Source organism: Maudiozyma barnettii (genome assembly GCF_903064755.1).
Source record: "Maudiozyma barnettii strain CLIB 1767 genome assembly, contig: KABA2_04, whole genome shotgun sequence".
NCBI lineage: Eukaryota > Fungi > Ascomycota > Saccharomycetes > Saccharomycetales > Saccharomycetaceae > Maudiozyma > Maudiozyma barnettii.
In genome coordinates, this window is record NW_024545241.1 from 1,364,991 (window position 1) to 1,384,277 (window position 19,287).

Consider the following 19,287-nt stretch of genomic DNA (forward strand, 5'->3'; position numbering starts at 1 on the left):
ATATATATAATTTACAAATCATGTATTAAGAAGGTAAAAGGCACGAAATCTGAGACTTTTTAGAAACATATTTTGATCAATATTTTACGTTAAGAAAGTATCTCTTTATGGGAAACATTTATCATTTCTTGCACTAAATTATAGAATCTTTATTCAAGGGTTACATTTCATTTGTAAATTATGGGTATAAACACACATTCTACACCTTGATAGCTACGCACCAGTAACAAGGCGTTATATTCATCATTGTATCTCAAGTCTCTCAACCTTATTCATGTGGTATAATATTCAATCAACTATAACTGGCCAGACACCAACTAATACAGTTGCTCACGTTTGTGAAGTATGTGTGGTTCATTATATTCCTCACAGGTTTAAGGATAGTGTCAGTCAATTTTACGCACGGTATAAAAATAGAGATGGGACGCCTCGGAACCGTTTTTATATAAAATGTTGCAACACTTTCCCTCTAACCACAAGATTACAACACATCAAAAGGAACAAGTATCGATTATGAGGGGACTAGGACATGAACAATCAGATACGTCAGCATCTGCAATGCTACATAACACTTTGAACTTAGAGAATAGTACAATAAAACTTCCGTGTGATACATTCCGTTCTAGATTTACATTTCGTATAGTAACAGCGTTTCAATACAAATGGTTTGCTCTAAGTTGGCTCTGTTCACTGGTATTATTTCTTCTGTTCCAAATTGTTTCAAATGAAACCGCAAACGTATTGATATTAATACTCTATATCTATGTTCAGATATTTGCTATAATATTTTGCTTTTTTGTCAATACCATGAGTTTTTTAAAATTTCGTATGTCTCTAGAAGATAAAATGAAATTCTACTCTGAGATTGTCAACAATACACCTTACTCAAATGACCATTCGTGGGATGTCATATGTTATAATATGATTACTTATTTCAAAGAGTCTGGGTTCCCTAATTCACTTTATGATGGTGCAGATTGTAATTCATTATTTCAAGTTCTCCTTAAGGATAAGAAAGACGTTAAGAGCGATACCCAAAACGATACCGTCGAAGAGGAATCTTCTTCACTTACGAAAGACACTACTGATAAGGCGAAGTTGGTATATCTAGAGACTGCAAGAGAGAAAGCCCATCTCGTGTATCTTCAGTCAGAAAATTCATATTGGGTAAATAAATACCCTGAACTTGCGCCTTAGGTAAATATATTTTATAAATATTATAAATGTTTACTGTTAAGTTTAAGAGCACATAGATAGGTTTAATTGTAATGGTTTTACAATAACTAAACAAATGAATCGATGAAATTTCCTTCTTCGAGGGACACTTTCCTTATCTTGATCAAAAGATAAAATAATTTCTTAGAAATTCTACTACCTATATAATGTACGTATTACATGTTGATGAAATATTCTGTTTTTATTTCTTGATGAATAAGTCTATTGGTCAATTATCAAAAAAAAACTTCTACCGGTCCTATTTAGACCATTTTTTGAACAATTAACCCAATTAAATATATAATCACAGTTAACAATTTTAATTAGTATACTTTATCTAGTAAGTCAAACACATCGAAGTAGTTCCTCTTCCTTTCTTAAGAAAACTAATGGAAATATTGAGGTTTATTTCGGTCTTTTTCCTTTACTTTGTTCTCTTGAAAGTTCTGTGGCCGAATCATGTCATTACCGTAAACGGATAAATACATGCTATACTTTTTAATGTTTCACAGTAAGACAGTTTATGGTTTTAATTAAGATCCCAGAAAGAGACGAAAATACATAAGATAAAATTCTAAGTCATAATGCCATATATATATGTATATAGTATTTGGGAATACTGCAATGTTCAAAGAATTCATACTTAGCAGAATGACTGTTAGCATTACTAAGAAGTTCAGCGTTGAGATTTAGGTCAATATATTTACAAGTTCATAATAAGAAAATTCAAAAGCTTTACAACAATGTGGTTTCCAATCAAGCACCGTATTCACATATATGTTAATATTATTCCTTCCAAAGATACATATATTATTCTCTTAATAATTTTTTCTACAGTTGCAAATGGATTAGTACCAGCAATCACATCAATATTAACAGGTAGAATATTCGATCTATTAACAAATATATCTGAATTTAAATTACCAAAATTAGTATTTAAGGAACTTACAAAACGTTCAATGTCGATAATGGCGTTAGGTGCTGCTAGTCTACCAGTGATGTGGCTATCAATATCTTGTTGGATGTGGATTGGAGAAATTCAAAGCTCCAGACTTAGGAAGAGACTTCTAATTTCCTACATTAATAAGCCTACAGAATGGTACGATAAAAATGAAAACCTTTTGGGTGATTTTGTTCAATTAAACAGATGTATTGAAGAAGTCAGATCAAGTTCAGCAGAAGCATCAGCGATCACATTCCAAAATATGGTAGCTATTATATCTTTGATCGGTGTATCGTTTTATTATTCATGGTCTTTAACTTTAATTATATTGTGCAGTACACCTATTATTGTAGCTTTGGCAGTGATTTTCTCAAGGTTAATTAACAAGTATACTCAATTGGAAAATACAGAAAGTTCCAAGGCAGCTCAAGAAATATCGTTTGTAATGAGGGCAGCACAATTAGTAAAACTCTATGGAACTAAGAATGAGGAACAATATAAATTCATGCATCTTACACAACTTTGTAACACATATTTCATACACGCATCTCTTTTCGTCGCAGCAAATGCAGCTATTCTTCGATTTTTGACGTTATGTATGTTCATACAAGGATTTTGGTTTGGTGCAACAATGGTGAGAAAAGGAAAATTAAATATTGCAGATGTTATCACATGTTTTCATTCATGCCTAATGTTAGGATCAACTTTGAGCAATACATTTCATCAGATTGTTCTTTTACAAAAAGGTGATGTTGCAATAAAGAAATTAGAAGGAGCTCTAAAATCGAAGAACAATATAGAAACAGTGACCAATAAAGCTGGCACCCTTCATTTATCATTCCCGGATGCCTCGATCATTTTTAAAAGTGTAAATTTTACTTACCCAAGCCGACCAGAAAATAGAATACTAAACAACTTATCACTGACGTTCAAAGCGCATGAAACAACATTTATCGTTGGTAAATCCGGTTCTGGTAAATCAACACTTTCAAATATACTCCTAAGGTTATATAATTTGGAAAGTGGTTCAATTTTAATCGATAATTTAAATATCAATTTAATTGAACGGGATGAATTATTTGGTCATATTACCATAGTCGAGCAACGTTGCACATTATTCAACGATACGATTAGAAATAATATTCTATTAGGTTCACCAGACTTCAAGGAAGAATCAGAAAATAATCAATTATGTTCAACTTTAAAGAAAGCTATTGACTTTTCTCTTCTAAATGAATTTATCCAGACTTTACCGAAAGGATTAGAGACCAAGATCGGAAGTGAAGGGATCACATTAAGTGGAGGTCAACAACAAAGAGTTGCTCTAGCAAGAGCTTATATGAGAGATACACCAGTTTTAATTTTGGACGAAGCTGTCTCAGCCTTAGATATTTCACATAAAACAACACTAATGAAGTCCATTAGGAGTTGGAGACACAACAAGACTACAGTTATTCTATCTCATCACCTCGCCGATATAGGGGATGATGATTATGTCTATGTAATGAACGAAGGTTTGGTTGCGCAAGAAGGTTCCAAACATGATTTGATGAACAGTAGATCAGGCCAGTTTTATATTATGAATGAAGTCCAAAACCAGTATAAAATGCCAATATCTGAAAATAATAACTTGGTATCTCAAGGCTTCCCATCTGCCATGAGCTATACAGAGGAGTCAATTATTCTTAATACATCAACCCCATTGACTACATCTGAGAAGTCTTCAATATTTCATGAGAAACTGTCTAAGAATCACACATCACTCGAAGAATACGAATTAGAACAAAACGAACCAGCGTATATAAGTAATGATAGGAGAAGACTTGGAGATGAAGAAGCATTAGATAAAAGGCAAATCCTTCCATTAAAAATAATTATATTTCAAATGATCAAAACCATTCGAAACAAGAAATTGCTATTTGGAGGTATAATGGCTTCCCTTTTAGCAGGGGCAACAAATCCCATCTTTTCTTACACTTTTAGCTATCTTTTGAATGGGATAGTCCCTGGCTCCCAGAATGACCAATATTATTTACTGAAATGGTCATTTATTGTCCTAGGTGTGACTATTGCCGATGGTATTTTTAATTTTTTGAAGTCTTTTATTTTGGGTTATTGTAGTGAGAATTGGATAATGGATATCAGAAATGATACGATGGAATCTATCATCCATAAAAATATATATTGGTATTCACTCGATTCTAACAAACCTTCTGAAATATCTGCCCTTTTGATGAATGATCTAAGAGATTTACGTTCATTAGTCTCGGAATTTCTAAGTGCAATGTCAACTTTTCTGATAGTTTCATTATTTGGTCTTATTTGGGCGTTAGTTTCTGGTTGGAAATTAAGTTTGGTTTGTCTTTCAATGTTTCCCCTCATTGTAATATTTTCTAGTTTATATGGTGGATCATTGCAACAGTATGAGACCAACTATAAAAGTTCTGTTGCCAAATTGGAGAATGATCAATCAGAGGTCTTATTAGGTATTAAAACAATCAGATATTTAAAACTTCAAAGTCATTTCTTAAACAACCAACGCTGCAATCAAGTTAATATGAGACAAATTGCAAAAGGTCGTACAATTGTAACTGGTATGGGTATTGCTATTACTAACACATTAACGATGTGTATCCAAGCCATCCTGTATTATTATGGATTGAAATTGGTCCTAATTGGTGAATACTCTTCCAAGAGAATGTTTCAAACATTCACATTATTACTTTTCACTATTATGACATGTACCAGTTTAATAAGCCAGATTCCAGATATTGCGCGAGGTCAAAGAGGGGCAAGTTGGATCGATAGAATTCTCAAAGAGGATAAAATGTGGAGTGAGGACGTTAATTATGAAGGACGTATTGCCAAGATTGGCGATATAGATAGTAACATATTAGTGAAAATTAATAACTTAAATTACTTTTATCCCTCAGCACCCGGTGTTACAATTTTCAATAATCTAAACCTCGAACTAGCTAACAATAAAAGCTTTGCAATAGTTGGAGAATCTGGTGCAGGTAAATCAACTTTGGCCTTACTATTAACAAAACTTTATAAAGTCCCGAATGGGTGCATATTCCTCGATCAAACGGATATTAATGATTGGAATTTGGTATCCCTTAGGTCCCATATTGCAATGGTAGAACAGACACCGGTATTAATTGATGATTCCCTGAAAAACAATTTAATGTACGGCAACCATAATGCTATGGTCACCGATCAGGAATTGCATGATATTTTAAAGTTTGTTGGTATATCTGAAATATTGGAAAAACTTCCTAAAGGCTTGGATAGTAGAATATCTACGGACTTGGTTTCTGGTGGTCAAGCACAAAGATTATGTCTTGCAAGGGCTATCTTAAGGAAACCAAAAATCTTGATTTTAGATGAAAGTACTTCAGCATTAGATGCTAAGAGCTCAGAAAAGATAAGACAGATTGTTAAACAGGGTTTAGCGGGTACGCTAATAATTTCTATTACACATAATAAGCCTATGATGGAATGTTGTGATCAAATCATTGTTCTAAAGGATGGAATGGTGAAAGAGCAAGGTCCATACCGTGATTTAAATGTTATGGGTTCAGAGTTTTTCCGCATTACATCAGATCTAGCTTAAATAAAAGTCTCTTTACAATTAATTTTATGAATACATTATTTGATCTACTTGTTTTTATTTTTAAACTGGAGTAATAAAATTTAAAATAAGATTTTATAATATCTTCTCTTTTAGTATATATTATTATATGTATTATAAATGAATAGTTACATATGGAACCTCAACATCCTCCCCATTCTTGTCATCAGCACAAATTTCCAAAATCATAGTACGAACATGAGCTGGAACATCTTGTTTGGTTACTAGTTTAACAACTTTGCAAATTGGTAGCGACATTCTTTCCTTTAATTTCTTTTGAGGGAAGAAAGATGCATATAATAGAGAAACACCATAAGATAGCATAGTGATTTCAAGGCCTTCTTCCTTTTCGAAATGCTCTACTAAATCACCAAGAGTTATGTCACCTTGGATGTCAAATCTGTCCCATATTCTATCATATACTTTGTCGTTGTATTTTCCCTTTGGAGAACCAATTGGTTCTGAAAATCCGAAGAATGATAATGCTAAATTAATGAAACCGTTCTTGTATTGTTCAATATCAGTCTTACCATCGACAACCTTGTATAATTCCAAGTTAACCAAACCAGCCACCAAAGCGGTAGTGGTTGCAATAGCAGGGATGATACGACCGGCGATAAACTTGGTCTTTTGATGATCAGCGACTTCGATAGAATAATTCAATGCCCTACAATTGGAACACGCCGTAATAAAATCTATATGATAATTGGCATCATCATCCTTTTCGAATTCAGCGGGTTCTAATTTGAAGTTCTTTAATGAAGAGCGGTCTGGTAGAGAAGCAGTTAAAGTATCAATTTCATCTCCCATCGGGTTATCAGAATTTGGATCTGGATCCTCATCGTTAACTTGAATTTTTAGATTAACATTTGGAGTGAAAGGAGCAATCGTCATAGAGCCAATGATCTTCTTATATAGTGCCATATCTGGGGAACCTCTTAGGTTGTCGCTACTTGGTAAAACAAAATTGAAGGCACGTAAGTTTGCACCGGCAACTACAAAGCCAACATGTTCAGGATTGTTAATGTCAAATTCCAATGGTGTTGGTGCACGCTTAGAACCAGACCAGAATGGATCACCATTCGAGGTCTTTGCATCTGCTGGGAAATTGTATAGTAATTGTTTGATATCATAACTAAATTTCTTTTCGAATTCCAAACGGGCCCATCTAATACAATCTTCAAAGTTTTCAGGTTTCTTTAATAAAGAGTCAGCAATGGATTCAAGGATACCCTTGACATCACCACTTTGTTTCAAAGTTTGATCTATGAAGTCAGGTTGAGAAATATACATGTTAACGTTTTCCGGTGTGTCAAAGAAATAACCTTGGAATAATGATTTAGCCCATGCGATTGTGTGATCAATTTTACTTGGGAATGAACGTAAAGTACATAATGGGATAGATTTTTCAGGAGGATCTCTTGAAGAAGAATAGGACTCTGTTAATCTTGGAATGACCACTTGGGTGTTACCTTTAGTACCCAAAGTACCGGATTCCAATAAAGGTTTTTGGAAAAACACACAACGACGATCAACATAAGTACGTGCTTCAATATTATCAAGTGCATTAGTAACAAAATCAAGTTGAGACCAGAATGCATCATCAAATATTTCTTCTGTATCTTGACCTACCTTATCGGTCATTGGCTTAATCTTACCCTTTAGAGCTGGATTCATAACGGCAACGGCCTCAGCTGCAACACTAGATTTATCTTTACCAACATCCTTTGGTCTGAATAAGAATTGACGGTTTAAATTGGATTTTTCAATAGAGTCATTGTCAGTGACGACAATAAGACCATTATCACCAGAGCCTAGACCCAAAAGAGCCCAATTCTTTAACATTTCACAACCGATTGCACCAGAGCCGACAAGGAAAACCTTTGAATTGGCAATTTTCTTTTGGAAATCTAGACCAAATACAGCAATTTGATTATCATAACGAGAATTAATTGGCTTTGTATTTTCTGGAGTTCTTGGGAAGTTCTTTGAATCTGGTAGGGATTCTAAAGAATCGAAATACATAATTTGTTTCAATGGAGAGAATTTACCAGAACAAGCCTTCAAAACTTCTTGTGCAACCAACCCACCAAAGAATGCAACGACACCTGGGATATCACCTCTAGCTTGGAAAGATAATTCATGGATCAATTTTTCATTTACTTTAGTTTCTGGACCACCAAAGACATTTGGTTCTTGAGCAGATAAATCATTTGTCAATTTAACCAATTCATTTGCATCTTCTAGGTTCATTGGTCTTGGCAATTCACCTTGATGTTTAATTTGGAATTGATGTAAAGCTTGGAAACCTAAATGTAATTGACTAGATCTATCGAATTTTGAGAAATCCGAAAAGACAAACTCTGGATCAGTTAAATTGTCTTGTAAAGATTTAAATGTAATATTTTGTGGGATTTTAACTTGTGTAAAGATACCACCTTTCTTATATTCACCAAAACGTTTCATAGAGCCTATTCTAAAGGCAAAGGGACCTAACACTTCAACTTTGTAAGGTGTACCATCATTCAGTTGTTCTAAACCTTGTACCTCTGAAAATTTTACAAAATCGCCATCTTCTAGACCATGTCTGTTATCGTCTAACATGGTTACAGTTCCATCAGGCTCGATATCGGAAACGATACCTGTCTTTGGTTCTTCACCAGTTATATCTAGGACAGTAAATTCTTTTCCTAGATCAACAAAGACATTACCAAATAGACCTCTTGTCTCAGTGGAGATAAATTTGATTCCATGTTCACGAGCATAATTGTTTAATTTAACTTTATCCTCTAAAGAAACAGTTTCTGTAGCTACAACAACTTGGTATGCATGTAATTGATGTTCATCTGCCATTGAATCTAAGATATGAATTGGTACATAAGCATTTAATTCTGCTAATTTAGCTTGAGATACAACATCTCTTTTCTTACCAATATCCTTTTCTGAGAAGAAAAATTGAGTTGATAAATCTTGAATAGTGATTGTAGTTGGATCATATAAAGTAAGGGATTTCACACCAGCTAAAGCAACATTTTTAGCAATTTCTATACCAAGACCTTTCATACCAATAATCAGGACATTTGATAGTTGCATCTTTAGCATCGCTTCTTTACCTAGGACGTATAATTGTCTGGAGTAAAGACTCTCATCGATTTCACCTACTTGAGAGCTCATACTGTCTTTTGCGTGTATGTGTATTGCTTAAGAGAATTATATTAGACTAACTTAACAAACACTCGATATTTTTTTGAATGTCTTTAATGAAAAAAGAATGTCGAATTTGTTGAGACTAAAGTTTTAAACCCTTATATAATAAATACACTAATTTAAATCAGATTCAATTGAGTCCTTAGAATTATTATGTAATCACTGATTTTCTCATTACCCTATTGCTCAGAATGACAAATATGATTGTGATTTAGATTTAGATCTTGGGCTAAAGAATTTCCAAGTTATTACAAGGGTTGTTACCAATTTTTCCCAACTGTCTTTGTTTCCAAACTTTGAAGTTTGTCAGGTTTTGCCACCGCACATTCGGCTTTGTCTCTGAGTGTGTTTTTCTTACTTCAACAAACCGACCGCACCCACTCAGAATCGAACGGTGATTACAAAGAGATTTGGCGATAATCTGTGGTAGAAGCATAGATTATCACTATGCACGATGTGGAGAGCCATTTCACACACATGCGTTCTACATCCGTCTCTATATATATATAATATATATTATATGTAATAATAGTTTTTATGCATATATCTGTGTGCTGAAATCAGAGTGGTGTCCAAGCTCTACTAAAAACTGGACTATATAGACTTTCCTCGTCACTTAAACGTATTATCTGTTGTCCCTATCTGGTAACTCATCACTTAGCAGCATACAAATATACAACTATATGTACAGCATATTCATCTGAATAAGCCGTTACATATTCACAATTCTCATGGGTGGGTACTTCATCATATCCTGGCGATATTGATATTGTTCCCGCCACATCTTGCTTATTAGTTCTCAATAATATTATCCAATTTAATAAGAAACATATATTTCTCTCTGCTACTTACTCTCCTTATATATATAATGAAAATATAGAAAAATAACCGTTTCGCTGCGTTTTATTTTGCGGGCCGCTCAGAAAATGTTTTCCATCTTTTATTTGTTTTGGGGGCTCTGATGAGAGATTGTTCTTAATTAGGTTAGGGCTTGCTTTATTAAATAATAACAACGATTAATAAGTAATAGAGATTAGCATATTCTTTAATTATTTTGTTCTTTTTGTTTTGTTTGAGAAGGGACTATGGTTACGTAGTTATTTTTTTATTTATTATATGGATATGTATGGTTATTTTTTTTTAAAAATTTTGATATTTGGTCATGATGAACTTCACTCAAGTGTCTCTTTCTTTAGATTAGCTTCTTTCTCTAATCTCTCTTCGATCTCTCTCAACTCATGTTCCCTTTGTAACAACTCTTTCCGCTTCATTATCAATTCCTGTTGCACTCTTTCTTCAAAGGCCTTCAATCTTTCTTCTTCTAACCTTATTTGTTCTTCACGTGCCAAGTATGTATCACGAGGAGCAGAAATAGTAGAGGAATCACCATTTATAGCAGGTGATGCAGTAGCACTTGGTAAACCTGGTGATATAGGTTTACCTTGGAATTCCTCTTGTGGCATAGGACTTGTCACTAATTCGTTATTATTATTCATTGAAGTTGGGAATGGAGCAGATTCACCTGATAATGCTTCAGTTCTATATCTTTCATATAATATTTCATGTGTATAATCTTTTAAATCATGTAAATGAGAAATCAATAATGCGTTTCTTAAGATGGCAAAATCAGAAATTGTTGCATCTTCAACATCAAGCATCCCCCAAGGATATTTTCTACCACGTACCATTAAAGAATTGCCCATATCATAAACTTCATTAGACCCAATGATTGAAAATGGTAATGCAGATCTTAAATATGTGTTTGTATCATAATCCTCTTGAGAGACATCATCTTCATCAAATGGGAAATTATAAATTGGTAACTGATATCTATCAATATCTTCCATAATTAATTTTTTATTTAATTTTAATTCTTCAGGAGTTAAAGAATCGGATTTGGCTATTAATGGTAAAATGTTTGTTAAACTACCAAGTTTACGCATAAATTCAACATCCATCTCTTTCAAACCATGTCCCGTTGGAGAAATTAAATATAAGCAGCAATGAACTCTTCCATCTTTAAAACGTGGATTTCTTCTTACACGACTTTCTTCCAATAAAATTTCATCATATTGATGACGAATATAATCCGAAATAACTTCGAACGAGGAAGTATTATCCAAGGAATCACCGAACCCAGGAGTATCAATAATATTCAATTGAATCTTCACACCTTCATCATCTTCTAACTCAACAGTTTCTTCTCTCAATTGTAATTCAATCTCGGTAGATGTATCGGTAGGTAACAAAACAGTACTAGATGTGTCAACCACTTGCTGACCACACAAGGTGTTAATGAAAGTGGATCTCCCACAACCAGATTGGCCGACAACCATAGTTGTAAAGTTGATCCCTCTCTTTAAATGCTTTCTCTTCCTCAATGCTGAGGATGCTTCAATGATACCAGACATGATTTAACTTCGAGTCGTAAATATAATTCCGTATGGTTTGTCTTGTCTTTGCTTTATTGACTAATTGAGAGACCCACCTTATACGCAAGGTTTTATGTAATGTGTTGTGAGGTCAATCTCTCTTTTTAAAATATGATCTAATCAATTCTCTAACTACTCTGCCTCATTCCTTAATACGTGCCCTTTCATATTTTTGTTTGTTTGTCTCTTTCATCAACAATCAAAACTCGCGAATTTTGGCGTGCAAAAGATTTAACAAAGAAACTCATAGAAACACTGGCCCGTGCACAATGATATTGTGTAAGAATATCAAATAGAGACTAGCAAAACTCTGTATGACAGAAACAACGAAATGTTCAGAATTATTGATAAGTGGTACTATGACTAGATATGCATATATATATACCACGATGTTCAAAGTAGCAACTCCCCATTGATTGGCTGTTTCATCGCTGTGTATATCCAAAAGGCACGTGACCCCTGCGATTTTTGGCTGGGAAAGTGAAAAATTTGACTCATCGAGAACAAGCGAGCTAATTTGGATACGCACTTTAATGAAGGGAAACATTCTGACATTGATGTGTCAATTATCCTTTAAATCAAAAAAGAGAGCATATATCCTCTGTCAGTTGATCTGTTCATTTTGAAATCAAGTATATATATATATATATATTAGTTCAGATTGCTAGTGGTGTTTTTTACTTTATTGAAACTAGCACTATATCCTTCTTTTTTTGAAAGACTAAAAAAATATAAAGCATTAACCACACATTACATAAGATATACAATGAGTGCCGCTAAGAATGTCGTATTAGTCGACAACTATGATTCTTTCACTTGGAACGTGTACGAATACCTTTGCCAAGAAGGTGCACATGTTCAAGTTTTCAGAAATGATAAGATCACCGTGGAGGAAATAGAAGCTCTTAGTCCAGATGTGATCGTCATCTCTCCAGGTCCAGGTCATCCACGTACAGACTCGGGTATCTCAAGAGACGCGATCCGTTTTTTCACAGGGAAGATCCCAGTATTCGGTATCTGTATGGGTCAACAATGTATGATTGATGTCCTTGGTGGTGATGTGACTTATGCAGGAGAAATCGTACATGGTAAGACCTCTATCATTACCCATGACAATAAAGGTTTTTTCAAAAATGTTCCTCAGGATGTTGCTGTCACCAGATATCATTCTCTTGCTGGTAATGACCCTACTTTACCAGAATGTTTGGACGTCACTGCAAGAACAGAAAAGGGTGTCATTATGGGTGTTAGACATAAGAAATATACTGTCGAAGGTGTTCAGTTCCATCCAGAATCTATCTTAACTGAAGAAGGTCATCTAATGATTAAGAATATATTGAACGTTACAGGTGGTACTTGGGAAGAAAATGCTAAAAATCAAACGTTTTCAACTCTAAAGAAAAATCAATCTATTTTAGACCGTATATATGAACAAAGGAAAGTCGATGTTAAGGAACAACAAATGGTTCCAGGCTTCACAATGAGAGATTTAGAAAGTAATTTTAAATTAGGTTTAGCTCCATCCGTACAAAATTTTTATGAAAGATTACAAGTCCCTCAAAATTCTTCAAAGAGAGCTGTAGTACTATCTGAAGTCAAACGTGCTTCTCCATCCAAGGGTAACATTTTCATTGATGCTGTTGCTGCAGAGCAAGGTTTGAAATACGCGAAGGCAGGTGCTTCAGCTATATCAGTATTAACTGAACCACACTGGTTCAAAGGTACCCTTCAAGATTTGATTAATGTAAGAAGAGTCCTAGATAATGAATTTAAGAGTAATCCAGAGGCTAGACCATGTGTCTTAAGAAAAGAATTCATTTTCAATAAATATCAAATCCTAGAGGCTAGATTAGCAGGTGCAGACACTGTACTATTAATTGTAAAAATGTTAAAACAAGATGAATTGGAAGAATTATACACTTATAGTGTCAAAGAAATGGGCATTGAACCACTAGTGGAAGTTAATTCTAAAGAAGAGTTAGATAGAGCAATTTCCATTGGTGTTAGAGTAATTGGTGTCAACAACAGAGATTTACATTCCTTTAATGTTGATCTAAATACTACATCTAAACTTGTGGATTCCACTCCGAAGAACACTTTATTGATTGCTTTATCTGGTATCACCAGTGGCGAAGATGCAGAGAAGTACAAAGAACAAGGTGTACATGGTTTCTTGGTCGGTGAAGCTCTAATGAAATCAGAGAACGTTAAAAAATTCATTGATGAGTTGACCGTTTAAATAGATACATTTTATACATTTGCAAATTATATGTCGTAATATTATAGTATGAAAATTATGACATCCATTTTGTTAACAAGATTTTTTTATGTTTTTTTTAAATTATAAAAATTTAATTAGTTACGTCTATATCTGTGTGGGTGCGTATATTAGATTAGTTCATTAATATAACGGTAGAAAAAGGATAAAGAAAGGAAAGAAGAAAGGACAAAACATTCTGAACTGTCTTAATTGATTCTTTTTAATCCGACTTTCTTTGGTTATTTGGTTTGTAATATGATGGACTTGGTAAATACTTGATATCCTTACTCTTTTTGTCATTTGTAGATTTAGATTCAGTGGTCAAGAATTTCAATTGAACTAAACCTGGCCAGTTAACAAATTGCATACCATTTCTAATGACAAACTTACCAGATAATACTAGGATAAACGTTGCAGTTAGGAAAAACATTAAGTTCTTGAAACTTGTGAAATGATATTTTGGGAAAAATATTGTAGCCCCAAAGACGGTTAAAGCTGCATAAATAATGGTTGGTAAAGTTTGAATATAGCTTGGTCTATTATCAGAGAATGGAGATCTACCTAATGATGAGGTATTTGGTTGGAAATTACCCAAAAATAGATCATATGAATCTTGTCTTGGGCCATCAGTCAAATTGTTTTGATAATAACGAGAAGCAGAGTTAACAAAATCATTGAATGCACCAGCTTTAGTACGCTTACCGGTTCTAGTGAAATCAGTCTTCAAAGCACCGGTACCAGAGTAAGAGAAACTTACTGCATCAGCATTATCAGCCCATAAGTTTTGAAACAAGGATAATAATTTCTTATCGGATTCCCATAGGTCATTTTCATCCTTTAGAACATTGGCTGTTTGTAATTCTCTTTGTAGTACCCAATGAGCTAAAACAGATTGAACGACATTGGTTCTATCTAGACAATCCATACAGTTAGTTCTCACAACACTATTTTGTTCGGAGACAATTTTCAATGTTTGTCCTTGAGAATCCACAATCTTATGGAAGCAATCAGTGTTTTTTAAACCTGCATCTTGTAATTGTTCGATCAACAGTTTAACTCTATGCCATTTCATATGACGACATTCATGATGGAAATCAAAATAATTATAAAGGACATCTGGATTATCAAGTTGTCTAACGATATTTTCATATGCTTCCTTTACTGGTAATTCATAACCCTTCTGATTAACTAGGGAAACCAAATAATTTCTACCGTATAAAGAAGTTTGTTGATCAAAGTGTTTCTTTGTAGCCTCGATAGAATTTTCACCAAGGACCAAATTTGGTTTGTATTTCAAATTATTAATCTCAGCCCAAAAGACAGGTACGGAACCTCTTGTCTGTAGCAACGAGAACGCATGATGTTCAGCGGCACCTGTTGGCCAAGTGATTAATACTTGTTCAGTTTCGTTGAAATTTGCAACATTCCCATCTTCATCAATACCACGACGGAAATATCTTGTACCTGCTCTAAATCTACTACGTCTAGTGACTAAAGCCAAGGAGATTGGGGTTTGCGCTAAGATTGTTTCGACACATTTAGCATACCCATAAATTATAGGTTGGATGAATCTATCAACACGAGGTTCTTGAACAGTCAACTCTCTCAATTCTTGAGATAAGTAATGATTCCAAAAGAATCTTGTATCACATTGTTTCCAATTGAAAGTGTTTGTTGAATTGTTACCAATCTTTTCATTACGTTGGAAAGAATTTGTTAAGTCATAAGTATAAGAGAAAAACAAAGTAGCATTAGTCAATTGAGTCTCCAATAATGATAAATATGAAGTTTCGTCAGAGTCAGCAACTTGGCTTGATGAAACAGGAACAATCGAATGTTGAATCACCTTGTATAAAGTGTGACCTGAAAGTTTACCGGTCTCTTCGACAGTATTAGCAATAATGGCATATTTATTTAATTTCAATTGAATGAAACCTAATAATGCAGCAATCTTTGTGATATTGCCTTGTACTGGGAATTGTTCAGTATCAACCACCCTCACAGCAGAGTCGTATTTTGAGACAGAAATCGCAACATCAGAAGTAGTTGGTGTGGCATTACCGACAGAAGGTTTGAAGAACAGACCTTCAGAGGACTGAGCAAACAATAAAGGACAGGACATTTTTCGTAAATTAAAGAACGTCGAATAGAAATATTCCCTACTGGTCTTCGTAACTTGATATATGTTATGGTTAACAACAATAAGATCTCTATATTACGTTGATCTTTAGAAAACTCCAAATCATAAAAATACGTCAAGTATTCCTTACAGTATAGGAGACAATTTTTGATGTGATTGTTTGTTTGTTTTAGTCGCGGGGAACTTTTCTCTTTGTTGTCTCGAGAGAACAAAGAGACTCAGTCGTCGTTTAGAGTGCGAAAAGAATGAAATTCAAACGAGTGGGACAGAGGTTCGTGTTCTTCATCTTGGCACAGAAGAAGGATAAAGAAGATCGAGTTCGAAGCTCGAAATCTTTTATTTGTAATTTAGAGATCTAGAAAGTATATATAGCATTTAGTTCAGTTGTTATGGTGCTAGTATAGTTACATTTTGAACAGTATGAAATTTTGTTTACTTGGATATATCACTGTCTAGGTCTTTCAATAACCTAGAGAGTGAACTAAATATAAAAAATTTAAAATTTTATAAAAAAAAATATAAACAAATTTAATTTGCCACAAGAGATCTACTAGTTTTGGTATTTTCTTACCTTGTCAAGAATTCTATATATATATAATATTTTAGATATTTTAGCATTCTAAATGGAAAATTGTTTCCAAGATATTAACAAACTCTCTGTTAAATGCTATAACTGAAAGCTCTTGAACTATAAGAGAAATATGTCAGTAACTTGACCATGCTATCATCTGGTAAAAAATAACAACTAAGGCTATTCTTATTGAGAAATTTATGGCGATGGTTATGAACCTTGTTTCATAAAGTGCCATGTAGTCAACGACATATTTCGTATATAAGGAAGTGAAAATATTTCACCACTTAACTTAGTTCCACCTTTTTACATTATATAAATCCCTATCATTTAATGAAGAAAAGGAGCAATTTCCGTCCATATGCATGTACTTAGTTCTGAACTATCTCATAATACAACATGCAATACTTTTTAGTCTCTAATGTTCAACAAATGTACCTTGTTTCTGCTATCTATAACTATTATTATACAAACTTAAGATTCCGCGCTACCTATCAGAGCGAAAAGTTTTCAAAGAGCTCAATGGATCAGTATTTGCCACTCTAAGGGTAAAACCTATAATTACAAGATATATAATCTATGGTAAAATTTAAATAACGTCGAAAACTTGCAAGAATCAAACCACCAAATAATATAACCTAGTAGATCGATTAAATCATGTTTCAATTGAGTGCTACTTTAAAGGCACATGACCAGGATGTAAAGGGCGTGGTTGCAATCAATAATGATACGTTAGCCTCTGTATCGAGAGATGGAACAGTACGTCGTTGGTCTCTTACTGATAAGAAAGACAATTTATGGACAGATGAAGTATTATACAATACCAATATGTTCTTAAATGCTATCACTTATGATTCTATAAATGAAACAATATTTTTTGCTGGGAAGGATTCTCTGATTAATGGTTGTAAACTTGATAGTTCATTGAATGAGGATCCTCAATTTACTCTTGTTGGCCACTCTTCAAACGTTTGTTCATTAAATGAAAATGTTGAAACTACTGAATTAATTAGTGGCTCTTGGGATAAGACAGCTAAAGTTTGGTCTAGTGGATCCCTAAAATATTCATTGAAAGGTCACGAAGCTGCAGTTTGGGATGCAAAATTCTTACCAAACAACAAAGATAAATTTGTGACTGTGTCAGCTGATAAAACTATCAAGATTTGGGATAAAGAAAATGCTATACAAACTATTACGGGAATTCATGATGATGTTATTAGACAAATTGATTTTATTCCAAGTAGTCAAAATGACTTCCTTTTCGCAACTTGTTCGAATGACACTACAATCAAGTTATTCAATGAAGGTGGGGAAATTATAAAATCTTTAGAAGGCCACGAAAGTTTTGTTTACGATATTAAATACAACAACGTTACAGCTGAATTGATTAGTTGTGGTGAGGATAGATCTTTAAGAATCTGGGATTGTACAACTGGTAAAGCTAAACAAGTTATCAGAGTGCCTGCTGTCTCCATTTGGTGCCTAGATATTCTTCCAAACAATGATATTGTTGTTGGTTGTAGTGATAATACTATCAGAATCTTTTCTTATGAGGAAAGTCGTTTTGCCTCCACTAGTGCCATAGAAGTGTTTCAAAAGGAAGTTGAAAGTACCTCATTAAGCTCACAAACAATGGAGTTCGATGAATCAAAGGTATCTCCACCCGAGGTTTTGAAAAGACCAGGTAAACAAGAAGGTCAAATTGTAGTCGTTAAATCTCCTAGTGGTGCTCTAGATGCTTATCAATACTCCAATTCAAATTGGTCCAAAGTCGGTGAAGTCGTAGGCTCTAATAGTGCTGGAAGTGATAAGAAGGTAAATTTTGAAGGTAATGATTACGACTACGTGTTTGATGTTGATATAGAAGAAGGTCAACCACCATTGAAACTTCCTATTAATATCACAGATAACCCTTATGATGCTGCAGACAAATTTATAATGCGTTATGATTTACCATCAAGTTATAAGGATCAAATTGTTAATTTTATTCTTCAAAATACAAACGGTGTTTCATTTGATGAACCTACTGATAATACAAAGAAGGATGATGTTAAAGCCCCTCCGCAAATGATAAATACAGATAACTTGAGGGTTCTACCAATTAAAGAGTTTTTACCTCTAGTTTCATTTAACCCTGATGCATTATTAAATGGGATAGTTAAATTAAACGAGAAAGAGAAAACATTCAATGATGAAGATTGTGCAACTATCGGTTCAGCATTATATGATATCGAGGGAAATGTTCAAACCTTATACAATTATGCCGTCACAATTAGATCATCATGGAACACAAAAACTCCAGCTTATGATATAATACGATTAATCGTTCACCAATTGGAAACGGCTAGTGATATCAGTGAGTTTGTCGAAGAAGGTTTGAACTCTAAGGATATTAATATTAGGATGTTAATAACACGTATCCTTGTTAATTGTTTTTTGAATAAAAAATGGGGTATTGATCTAATGAAATCTGTTAAAATGTATGACTCAGTATTTGAAACATTGGATAACGTATTAGAAAATGAAACCAAACGTCAAGCGCAAAATTTGGCATTGGCTGTCTCCACCTTACTATTAAATTATTCGGTTTTAGTGGTAAAGGACCCTTCTAACGGATTAAATATAGTTCCGACACTTTCTGATGCTATAAACACAAAATTTGGGAAATTAGAGGAGTACCAAGAAAACGAAGAAGCTGCCTACAGATTGGTTGTTACTTACGGAAATCTTTCTCTAATAGAACCTACGTTAAAACAATTCGCTAAATCAATAAAATGGTTAAATGAGGTTAACCTTAGATACTCGCTCCATAATGAACGATTCTCAAATATTTTTGGAGATATCTATTAAGTTATAGGTTTGTAAATTATATTCCGTATCATATA

General features: G+C 33.8%; 7 protein-coding genes across 7 annotated transcripts; 4 read left to right on the forward strand and 3 right to left on the reverse strand.

Moving 5' to 3' along the window:
- Window positions 1–450: 450 nt before the first annotated feature.
- Window positions 451–1,197, forward strand: COS9 (Cos9p; the record flags this gene model as incomplete). Its single annotated transcript, XM_041550651.1, has 1 exon — window positions 451–1,197. The coding sequence occupies one exon, from the start codon at window positions 451–453 to the stop codon at window positions 1,195–1,197; it is 747 nt and encodes a 248-aa protein (XP_041406585.1).
- Window positions 1,198–1,958: 761 nt separating this feature from the next.
- On the forward strand, window positions 1,959–5,774 carry STE6 (ATP-binding cassette a-factor transporter STE6; the record flags this gene model as incomplete). The annotated part of the gene is made up of 1 exon (XM_041550652.1): window positions 1,959–5,774. The coding sequence occupies one exon, from the start codon at window positions 1,959–1,961 to the stop codon at window positions 5,772–5,774; it is 3,816 nt and encodes a 1,271-aa protein (XP_041406586.1).
- Window positions 5,775–5,906: 132 nt separating this feature from the next.
- Window positions 5,907–8,966, reverse strand: UBA1 (E1 ubiquitin-activating protein UBA1; the record flags this gene model as incomplete). Its single annotated transcript, XM_041550653.1, has 1 exon — window positions 5,907–8,966. One exon carries the CDS (start codon window positions 8,964–8,966, stop codon window positions 5,907–5,909), a length of 3,060 nt encoding a protein of 1,019 aa, XP_041406587.1.
- A 1,205-nt stretch (window positions 8,967–10,171) lies between these two features.
- Window positions 10,172–11,410, reverse strand: CDC11 (septin CDC11; the record flags this gene model as incomplete). The annotated part of the gene is made up of 1 exon (XM_041550654.1): window positions 10,172–11,410. The coding sequence occupies one exon, from the start codon at window positions 11,408–11,410 to the stop codon at window positions 10,172–10,174; it is 1,239 nt and encodes a 412-aa protein (XP_041406588.1).
- A 787-nt stretch (window positions 11,411–12,197) lies between these two features.
- On the forward strand, window positions 12,198–13,670 carry TRP3 (bifunctional anthranilate synthase/indole-3-glycerol-phosphate synthase; the record flags this gene model as incomplete). The annotated part of the gene is made up of 1 exon (XM_041550655.1): window positions 12,198–13,670. One exon carries the CDS (start codon window positions 12,198–12,200, stop codon window positions 13,668–13,670), a length of 1,473 nt encoding a protein of 490 aa, XP_041406589.1.
- Window positions 13,671–13,911: 241 nt separating this feature from the next.
- On the reverse strand, window positions 13,912–15,813 carry SAC1 (phosphatidylinositol-3-phosphatase SAC1; the record flags this gene model as incomplete). The annotated part of the gene is made up of 1 exon (XM_041550656.1): window positions 13,912–15,813. The coding sequence occupies one exon, from the start codon at window positions 15,811–15,813 to the stop codon at window positions 13,912–13,914; it is 1,902 nt and encodes a 633-aa protein (XP_041406590.1).
- Window positions 15,814–17,059: 1,246 nt separating this feature from the next.
- On the forward strand, window positions 17,060–19,252 carry DOA1 (Doa1p; the record flags this gene model as incomplete). The annotated part of the gene is made up of 1 exon (XM_041550657.1): window positions 17,060–19,252. The coding sequence occupies one exon, from the start codon at window positions 17,060–17,062 to the stop codon at window positions 19,250–19,252; it is 2,193 nt and encodes a 730-aa protein (XP_041406591.1).
- Window positions 19,253–19,287: the final 35 nt, after the last annotated feature.